Source organism: Hipposideros armiger, unplaced genomic scaffold (genome assembly GCF_001890085.2).
Source record: "Hipposideros armiger isolate ML-2016 unplaced genomic scaffold, ASM189008v1 scaffold_4, whole genome shotgun sequence".
NCBI lineage: Eukaryota > Metazoa > Chordata > Mammalia > Chiroptera > Hipposideridae > Hipposideros > Hipposideros armiger.
This window is the reverse complement of record NW_017731354.1, coordinates 3,860,406-3,871,196: the sequence shown is the minus strand read 5'-3', so window position 1 is coordinate 3,871,196 and position 10,791 is coordinate 3,860,406. Positions and strand designations below refer to the sequence as shown.

At 50.4% G+C, this 10,791-nt stretch overlaps 1 protein-coding gene across 2 annotated transcripts in view; it reads left to right on the top strand.

Moving 5' to 3' along the window:
- Nucleotides 1–10,791, top strand: part of LOC109383155 (ATP-binding cassette sub-family C member 11-like) — a 58,520-nt gene that overhangs the window by 20,606 nt on the left and 27,123 nt on the right. For both annotated transcript variants that reach the window (XM_019643318.1, XM_019643309.1), the window contains exons 2-5: nt 1,051–1,311; nt 5,115–5,186; nt 7,243–7,367; nt 9,076–9,148. In XM_019643318.1, coding sequence (XP_019498863.1) covers nt 1,051–1,311; nt 5,115–5,186; nt 7,243–7,367; nt 9,076–9,148 — 531 coding nt within the window. The remainder of the gene's footprint in view (nt 1–1,050; nt 1,312–5,114; nt 5,187–7,242; nt 7,368–9,075; nt 9,149–10,791) is intronic.

The following is a 10,791-nucleotide window of genomic DNA, read 5'->3' as shown; positions in this document are numbered from 1 at the left end:
GGGGGCAGGGGTGCGGAGAGCTTGGAGGGCATGGAGAGCTGTGCCCACACTGAGCAGGGGGATGAGATGGGGCAGCACCCCGTTGATAGACACAAGTCCCGGCTTTTGGGTTCAGTGGCGGGTTCACGAATACCCATTATGTTATTAGAAATAATTCCACAGTAAGCACCCAACTAGCTGAACAAAATAAAGAGGGACATGCAGTTCCCAATGATGCCGGGATGCGTTGGCCCAAATACGATTATTAATCCAATGAAATAGACCTACAGTCCAATTAAAAAAAAAAAAGAAACAGACCTCCTCTTTTTTCTTTGGAAAAGAGTCTTTTTGCTTTGTTTTTGTAAAATGCTATGTGCTCATTGTCCAAAGTTCAGACAATACAAAAGGTACAGAGAATAAAAATGGCTGAGTGTCCACTCCCTAGGGATAAAACCATTATCCAAAATGTCACGAAGTATATCCCCAGGCAGGGTCATGTGAATATAATCTGACTTCAGTGAGGTCATATTTATCAACTCCCCACCACCTTTTTTAATGCTAGATTTCACGCAGTTCAACTCTTGTATTTACGCATATTTTATAGACAGGGAGATGGAGACGCAGAGGGAAGCGACCTGCCAATTGTCGCATTATGAGATATATGACCTGAAACAGTATGTCTTACAGACTGGTACATGGACAGACCTTTCTACTCTTAATAGTTATAAATAAAGCTTAATTAGAAAAGCTGCACATCAGTGCTATGATGCAACAATAGCTGTTACCACTTTGGAGGAGGCTCACATAGGTTAGACTGTTGGGCAGTGAAATAAAATAGAAAATAGTGAACGGAGCAGGGAGTGTGAGCCAGTGGCCTGACATTTGGAAAACGCTGATTTCGAATTTTCACCAGCAGAAAGAAGCTTCCTCTTCACCGATGGTGATTCTTCCAGCTTTTACTGTTAATTAGTTCATAAACCAGACCAAGGGCAGACCAGCAAAATGGGTACGCGGTCCTACTGGACCGGAGAGCTGAATTCCTCCTCACTCCCTTTCTTTTCGTCTGTACAGAAATTTTTCCTCCAGGAGAGCCCTGTTTTATATGTCAAGGCATTGAAAGACCCCAGCAAAGCACTGGTTTTGGAGGAGGCCACCTTGTCCTGGCGAAAGACGTGCCCCGGGATGATCAACGGAGCCTTCGAGCTGGAGAGGAACGGACACACTCCCGAGGGGACTGCCAGGGCTCAGCCATCTCCATGTGCCCTTGGGCTGGAGGACAAAGGGGACAGCCTGGCCCCAGAGTTGCACAAGATGAACCTGGTGGTGTCAAAGGTAGCCTCGTCCTGGCCACACAGGCAGGCCAGCTGCCAGGCTTTTGGGGCTCGAGGCTAGCAGTGTGGCCTGGCACCCCTCCATTTCCTTGGCTAAAAACTGTCCTTTCCAAATCTCCCTTTAAAAGACAAAATTTCCATGGAAGGCAAATACAGGAAGTCTTTCATACTTTAATATGAATCAATCGGTCATTGAAAATGGTTTTGTAATAGCAAATCCCAGAATAGTATGCTGTGTGGGTGCTGGTCCGTGCAGACGAGATGGGAAGGAGACTAAACTGGCCTGTTTTAAGTCCCTGCTATGCGCCAAGCACTGCTCCACATGTTTTAATTCGGTTAGCTTGTGAACTCACCTTATCTGGCTTCTTTTCTGACTAGTATTTGCAAGGGCCGGCTTCCCTGTTNTGAAATGTTGCATACCATTGCCAGGTCTCAGGTTCACAAAGCAAGTGAGTGTATTTAAGGCACTGAGAAAACAGAAGCTAGTTCAACTTTGACCCACTGCTTCTCAGACTTGCTCAATTAAAACAAAAGAATGGTTCCAAGGCACCCCTCTTGGGTAATGCCAGACATTGGTCAGAATCTCACCTCTTACCAGCTGTGACATCAGACAAGTTGCTTAGCCCTTTCGGGGCCCTGTGTCTTTCCATATAAAATGGTGGGCCACAGATGGTCCTCAGGGTCCTTCATGGGACTGTTGTAAGACTCAGAAGAGGTGATACATTTAGGGCAAAACACCTGGAAAATGCCTGATACAGGACAGACAACCAGTTAGATGTCAGTTTGTTCGTTCCTCCCTAAACACTGTGGGTACAGGGCCTCATGACTTACCGCCATTCGCTTCCAGTTCCCTGGTGCTGCCTCTTTTATTTGGGAACTCACAATGTCTGTCCACTAACACTTTTGCAGTCACTCCATTTTGGAACATTGATGTGAAAGAATAATCATCCACACATTTATACCTGTAGAGAGGTTTCTATGTGGTCACCATGTAATAGGCAGAGGGTACATATTCCCTCATCCTTCGGGACAGCTGCTTTCACTTCCATAAGGATGTGCTGACAGAGCGCCAGCTATTGTCCCCAGCTTCATTGTCATTACTGTCATAATTCTTCATAGCTTCAAACATTTACTTTTCAATTGCAGTTTCAGGTGTATAACATGGTGATTAGACATTTATATACCTTGCAAGTGATTCCCCCTATAAGTCTATTCCCCACCTGACACCATACAGTTATTACAATATTATTGACACTATTCCCTATGCTGGAGTCTTCATCCCTGTGATGATTTTTATAGCTGCCAATTTGTACTTCTTAATCCTTTCCCCTTTTTCACCCAGCCCCCCAATTCCCCTCCCATCTGGTGACCACCAGTTTGTTCTCCATGCTCTTGGTCTGTAAGCGGAAGCTTCCGGGCATCCTTGGTGTCCCATTGGCATAGTGTTCAATGTTCTCATTGTGGGCAGCGGTAACCACTTTTCAGACGGTGCAACTGGACTCGTGGAGGCAGAACAGGAAGTAAAAGGGCAGCTGCCAAGATGGCAACGGTGCTGACAGACTGGACTGTGGGTGCATGGGAGGTACCCAAGGGCCAGGCTCAGGCTCTGGAGGCCCTGAGCACCACAGTGAACTATTGTCCCTGCTCCTGCCTCACATAGAATTAAAAATAATAAAATGAAGTGTAAGAAAGTCAACAATATTTTAATTTTTTCATGATAATTTCTGTGATGCTTTTTTTTTGAAATGCTGCATATCAATTTTTTTCCCCAAAAAGAAACGTGTCTGTGTTCCTGTTTTGCTGGTGGAACACAAACATCCTAGGCATCATTAGCTTGGAATGTCAAAATNTGATATAACCATGTCCTGATACAGCCATGTCACCCACCACAGACAAGAACCTGCAGAGGAGCCCGAGGCACATCAGAGAGGCAGAGTTAGCACATCCGTTCGTTCATTCATTCATTCATTCATTCTTCCAACAAGGGTCCTGTGTCCCTACATGTGCCAGGCACATGCTAGACCATGGGAAATAGCAGTGAGTGACACAGATGTGGCCCTTGCGCATCATGGACCTCACATGTGGGAGAAAGACAATAAGCAGATCGACCCACAGATAGACCTGTGCTCACACGCAGTTTGAGGAGATTGCTGGGAAGAAGTATGGGGGTGCCGAGGGACAGTGGAACAGTGGCAGCTTGACCCATCGGAGTGGTGCTTGAGCTGAGACCTAGAGGAGGAGCGAGATTTTACCAGGCCAGAGTAAGGCAGGAATGGCCTGAGCAGAGGGAACAGCATGTGCAAAGGCGTGGCCTTGTGGTGGAAGGAACACAGAGCAGTGTGTCCAGGACCTGAGAAGGAGGTCAGCGTCGCCAGAGAGTCCTGTACGAAAAAGGCCGCGGCATGAGATGGGGCTGTAGAGGGAGGGGATGCCAGAGGATCCTGCGTGTCTCCATGGGCTATATTCAGGTGTTCCTTCTAAGAGTAATAGGGGGCCACTGAAAGGGCTAAATGCCCTGTGATGTTTACCCTTCGGCGGAAGAGTTAAAGAAATTCAGTTTATCCTTTTCCAATAAACCAGTTTAAAGTAACCACCCCCACATCTTTCTAACTCACACAGCCTTGCTTTCGGAGCCTGCACGGAATTGTGCAAGTGTTCACATCTGTATCACGCATCAACAGGACCGTTAACACTTTTCTGGTCTGATTCCTCAGTTTCCGTTACCAAGAGTCCATTTTGTATTTACAATTCCCTCTTCTCTCCAACATGTTCGCTAAGATTTTATCTATCAANGTGATCCGTCAGCAAGGCCTGTGGGCGCTACTTCAGCACCTGTCACTGTAGCCCCCCCACAGCCCTGGCCCCAGCCGGCACCACACCAGGCCCAGCGCCTGCCTTCGTACCGGCCTCTCTGCCTCCACTTCTGCCCTCTTATAGTTCGCCACATGCAGCGGGCAGAGGGATCTCTCCCGTTAGTGACACAGCATTCAGGATGGAGCCCAGGCTTCCCTGAGCACCCGCCCCCATCTCTGCTCCCGTCTCCCACTTGTTCCCTTCACACCACCTTCACCAGCCCTCTCACACTCTTTGGAGACGCGCCTTGGTCCTGCCTCAGGACCTTTGCACCTCCTGGTCCTATAGCCCGGGGCCTTGTGTCATCCAGGTCTCACCTGCTTTAAGAAACCTCTCCTGGCCAACTCACCTAAAATTGCTTTAATGCCCAGCTGTCCGAAAATAGTAGCCAATTTCATCTGACATATATCACTTATCACCGTATGACATTATTTATTTGTTTGCTTATTGATTTCATGTTCATTTTCTCTCCCTGCTAGAATGCAAGCTCAATGCGAGTTCTTTTCTTCATTGTTTGATACATAGGAGAAACTCAAATGACTAGCTGATGGATGAGTGAAGGAATAAGTGAATGAACGAGTGTATGCACGGCTTCTGTGAGGCTGGCATTGTTAACCCCGTTTTACAGGTGAAGAGAGGCTAAGTGACTGGCCCAGGATCACACAGTAGAATAGAGGCGGGTCTGGAATTTGGGTTTCTGGCCCGACAGGGCCTCCTATCCCTGCATTCCTTTCTGCCATTCTCTGTCCACTTCCTTCCTTTGCGGTTGTCCCATCCCACCTCTATAGACAGACCTGACCTCAGATGGCTTCAGATTTGCTTGTCTCAGGGGCTTTGGGGTATGTGCGGTTATTTTTTTTTCTCTGTCATGTTGCGTCCAAACAATAGACCCACCCTGGGCAAATGGGAGGGTTGTGCTGTCCCAACGCCTGTCTGTCCTTGGTTTTGCAGGGGACCTTGTTAGGGGTCTGTGGCAACACGGGGAGCGGTAAGAGCAGCTTGCTGTCAGCCATCCTGGGGGAGGTGAGTGACCTGCGACACACACACACACCCTCAGGCAGACCAGGGCCTCCCAAGCTCGGAGTTTCCCCAGTAAAGTTGCACCACCACTTAGTCTGAGCCAATCAAGTTTTGTAAATTGAAAACAGTGGGCGTGCCCCGAGGGGGGTGGGGTGCGTTATAAATGTGCTTCGTTTTCAACTTCTGACCAGGAGTGCTGCCTATTAGGTCACCTGGAGAGCCACCCTCACCTGTGCTGGTGCTTTCCCCACCCTGTTTGGTAATCAGTCAGCTAACAGGGTGCTGATACAGGGCATTTCAAAGTGTAATATGACAATTTAAGTCATTTAATGAAGCCAAACTCAGAGTGGGACATTGTCCCTTGTGAGGCAGCAGGGGAAGTGTGGAAGGAGGACCAGAAAGAGGAAGGAAGGAGGCATGAGGGGAGCAGGCCCTCTAATGGGACGGGCCAGTCTCACTCACAGCCCAGCAGTGGAATTCACATGCCTCCTGGGCGCCACTGCCCGTGAACCCCCCATTCCATCACCTGTGGATGTTCTCAGTGCCCCGCCTTGCCCTTCTCCAATTCCAAAAAACCCCAAACCTGTTCCTCCCAAAACACTTGGGGTCACGTTACACACCTCCTAGCGAACAACACCTTGAAATGGCCACAACGCCTGGCATTCATTTACGGCCACCTCCTCACGGGGTTGTGGGGGGCCTCCCACCAGCCTTCCCTTCTCATCCCCAGTCCCCCTCCCGCCCTGGGCTTCTCTCTCTTTCCCCCCCTTTCTTAGCCAGTCACGCCTCCTTCCCACATTGCTGGGGGAACTAACAGTGCTCTGCCTGCAGCTCTTTCTCCCAGAGGGGCAAACTCACCACCTCCTTGGAGTGTGGGCATGTTGTCAGCAGCAGTTGTCTCCTAATACATCTGTCTGACAGCTCGTTTCTTCGTGTTCCTCATGTGATGGCCTTTCCCCAACTTCTTTGTAACTGGAAAGAAGAAAGATTCCACTTGAAAAAAAAAATCGTATAAACAGTTTGAAGAGTATTTGTACACCAGGCCCTGGGCTCCGAGCTTCCCGTTTTCGCCTTTGACCCTGAAAACAACCCTATGAGGCAGGCACTGTGATTCTATCATGATGGTCAGGTTCAGAGAGGCGCCTGGCCCAAGGTCACGCAGCAGGTGAGGGGCGGAGCCAGGGTCTGGAGCCAGGATGCTGGAGCTTAGCTCCTCATCACAGTATTTCCTGGTGGCTTCCGTTTAAAGCCACCTTCCTAGTGGCCAATGGTTTGTCTGTTTATTCTTCAAATGAACCAGTTGCTTTCCTGCCAATGAAGGAAAACAAAAAGGTGATATTTTTAAAGTTTGGTTCTCATGGACGGAAGCCTGGCTCCGATTCCGAAGCACAGGGCAAGAAAGAGAAAGGAGCACGGGATGGCGGGGTCCTATTCTGGGGTGATGGGGATGAGGGGTGTGGTCGTTGTTCTTTTTATGTGTGTGTTTAAATTTATCAAACAGAAACGCAGGAAGAACAGTGCAGTAAAGTCCGCATAAACCCACCACCTCGATTCAACAGTTTATAGTATTTACCACATCGATGTAGAAACATACTTTGTAGAACTATTTTAAATTACAGAGATTATGACACCTTCCCACTAAACGCTTTATCATGATGTCCAAAACAGGAGGACAGTTTTGCATCTAACCACGGTGCCATTACACACCCAGCGACATTAGTGATAACTCCATGATATCCTGGGATGGTCCGAGACGGCCTGGGGCTCCCCGTCTCTCTGTGAGGAGCCTGGAGGCACTGCTTGCTAGGGAACCAGGCTGGGAAATACGAGCAAAGAGAGGAGTGGGGTGCCTTCAGTGCAATCCTTGGGTTCAGCCCCCGCAGGAACTGGTCTGGCTTAGCTCCGTGTGCTCAAGGCCATTCCCTTGGGCTCACTGGGGACCACGTTCAAAGTCCCATCGACACAGGGGAGCCCCCAGGGTGGAGGGCAGTAGGGCCTGGGGCACTGTGGCTGCTGAGCGGGCAGGGGGTGTTCTGAGGCTGGACTCTGTCTGCTACAGATGTACTTGCTGGAGGGCTCGGTGGGGGTCCATGGGAGCCTGGCCTACGTCCCCCAGCAGGCCTGGATCTTCCCGGGAAGCGTCAGAGAGAACATCCTCTTGGGAAGGCAGTACGACAAGGCCAGGTAAGCTTCTGGGAGGGGCGGGGAGGGACATGGTGGGTGTGGCCAGTTGGGGGAGGGACCCCCAGCTGCTAACACTTGCTGTGTGCTCACTTACTTGCATCAGCATATTTCCCCCACATTGTGAAAGAGAGATTATTATCTTACCCACTTTCTGGGCAAGTCAGGTGAGGCCCCAAGAGGTTCAATAATTTGCCCAGAGTCACATAACTGGTAGGATTTGGTATCACTGGGATTGAACCCAGTTGCTTTCAGAAACATCACGCTTAACTATGGTACTACAGAGGCCAAAATGACCCTCCCCCCTGGAAGCTTAGCTTAGAACTTCCGTTTGTATTAATCCCTTACCCCTGACTCAAAAGGTAAGTGGAAGGGTGGTGAGGTTGTGCCTGTGGAGGAAGCGAGTTCGGACTTGTGGCCCAGTGGGCTGCCTGCCGTCTCCATCCCTCCTTGCCTGGAAAGCCGGCTTCTCCCTGCCCGGGTCCCACGTGGACCTGCTTGACACATTCATTTGGAAATCTTGAGTAAAGTCTCCAGACATTCAGTAAAGGACCCAGGAAACCTTGCCCCAGATGCTACAGCCGTGTTTCGCGCGGTGGTGGATGCTGACCTCCTTTGGCTGTTTTGCCATCTGCCCCCGGTAACAACACTGAGGAGCATAGACCTGTAGGTGTACACACTAGCCAGCGCCAGCTGTCCTGTGGGCTCCTCAACAAAGGGTCCAATACCCATGGGCGAGCACCCTGCTTGCCCATCCCCCATCTCGCCGGTTTCTGTTCCCAAGTTGTTCAGTTCAGTAGAATGGCGTCACGGAACTGTGTGACCCAGCAAGCCTGATGCCGCCTCCTCTGAGAGCTTCCATCTCATTGGTCACCAAGCCTGGCCAGCTCCATCTCCTTCCTATCTCAGGGGTTTCTCTCTTCCTCTCCATCTCCACTGCTGGTGTGTGTGTGGGGTGTGTGTGTGTGTGTGTGTGTGGGGTGTCTGTGACCGCTGGCTTGAATTCTTCTCACCGCCCTTGCCCTGGGCTCCCCGTCTCCTGTCTTCTGCTCTGTCCCTCCCTGTGGCCCTCCAGGGTGGTCATCCTAAAACACAGCCCTCATCGGTCACTGATTGCTCTTTCAGACTGACACGACTCACAGGGTAGCTCTGAAATACCTGCCAAAGGTAGAAAGGTACCCAGCACTGCTAGGTATTTAATGCACAGGGAATTTCACCCATGAACACAAGGACCCACGTGTAAGAGTGTTCACACACTGCACCCTGTTGTTCATCGTAGCAAAAGATGCAGAACCCAGGTGTCTGTCCTTGGGGCAATGGTTAAATAGTTCAGGGTACAGCCACGTAATGGGCTACTGGGGTGCCGATAAAATAATAGAAGCCTGTATACACCGCGCACATACTAGCCGAATAGATTATTTCTGAATACATGCATAAGAAGCTGTGATCCTGGCTGCTTCTGAGAAAAGCAACTGAGGGTCAAAGACATGAGGAAGACTTGCTTTTCACGGTATCTTCTTGTTCTGTTCAAATATTTACTAAATACACAGATTAAAAGAAAGGAAAGAAGGAAGGAAATGAAAAAAGCCTCCAGGGGTTTACCATCAGACTAGGATCGAATCCAAACGCCTCCGCATGCAATGCAAAGCCCCTCCCTTCCAAATTTGTGGGGGGCTGTGGCCACGTGTCCCTTCAGCTCCCATCTTTCCAGGTACCTCCAGGTTCTCCACTGCTGTTCCCTGAACCAGGACCTGGAAATCCTGCCCTTTGGAGACATGACGGAGGTGAGTGCGAGCGAGCATCCCCCAGCTCTGCTGTGATGGTCTGGGGTCCTCAGGCTGCCTCCTCCCTGGGTGGGTAGAGGAGGGACCCCAGCCCCTCCTTCCCAAAGCAGCCCAGGCTGGCCCTCCAGCTGCTGCCTGGAGCCTCCCCACAGAGGGAGGGAAGTTGGGGCTCACGTTGCAATGGGAGCTGGTGCAGAGGCCCCCTTACCCCGCAGGCACTGACAGTGAACTCCCGCTGTGAAGCTAGGACACCTCTTGTCAGTTCCGCTTTGCCCCACCTGCCCGCCCGGACCCTCTCTGGCCAACACTTCCTTTGCCAGTGGGACCACCAGCCCCATGGTGGCAATGCAAGCTCCAACTGTGGCATTTTCCTGTTGATTCACTGTCCCTCACATCTGCAGCCACCTTTAAGCCACATAAGATCAAAGCAGTGTTGTTGCCTTGATTTTGCTCCCTAATAATGGCTCAGACTGCTGACCCTTTACCATCCGCAAGGTGCTATTCTTAGGGACCTGAGTGCCTCGGTTCACCTAGGAGATCAGTTCTTCTACTGTCCTTCTTGGAAGGGTGGGACGGTAAATCCGTGAGGGGAGAGAGCGCAGCGGTCCTGTGCGTGGTTGTCTCTTCAGTAGGGCAAGGTCTGGTTTGCATCAGTGAGTGCTGAGCTCGCGGGTTGCTTTGAGGTGTAGAGGTTGATGCACATGGAGTACCGTGCACAGTACCTGGTATAGAGTAGGTGTTAGCCTGTCATTAGAAGGACAAGTGGCACTTCATCAGTATGTGCTGAATGAGTGACTGAATGGGGAAACCGAGGCTTGGCCAGGTTCAGCAGCTTGTCCAAGTCACACGGTGGTGAACTGAAGGCAGAGCAGGGCCAATAGTTCCTGGTGGATCGGGCACTGGGACATGGACCCTGGGTCCCTTGTCCCCAGAGCCTGACTGAGGAACAGGCCAGCCAGCAGCTTCCTGGAGTGCTAGTCTGCAAGGGGACCCAAAACAAGGGGACGCAGGAGCTCTCACTGTCTGTGACTCCTGACATAAGGTGTCCCTTTCCACGACAGCCACAGTAGAGTCCCTCCCAGCCAGTGCAGTTCTGTCCTGCTGAGTACAGTTGACCTTGAACGACGTGGGGGTGGGGGGTAGGGGGTAGGGGTGCTGACCCCAACATGGTCGAAAATCCACATATAACTTGCGACTCTACAGTCAGCCCTTTGCATCCCCGGATTCAACCAACTATGGATCGAAGACACTCCGTGGTGGGTTGAATCCGCGGATGCGAACCCCACGAATGCAAAGCGCCAACTGCTTTTGTTCAAGTGGACAGTGCAGTTCAAACCCGTGTCATTCAAGGGTCAAGTGCAGTGCCCGGGGCAAACGGGCTGGGATAACCCGGCTGAGGGTCCCTCAAGCTGACCATTGCAGTCAGCGGAGATTTAAAACCCGGTAAAATGTAAAAAGGTGCTGTTTTTTGGGGGAATGAGTGATTTATTATCGAAATGATTAAAGGTTTAATATACCTCCTGAGAAGTTGACAGATTTTAGAAAAATTGTATCTAGGTATGAGTTATAAAATTTTAATTCACAAAAATCATTGTTTTCATCCTATATGAGGCAAATTTTGAAAAAAACGAGTTCTTAAAGGC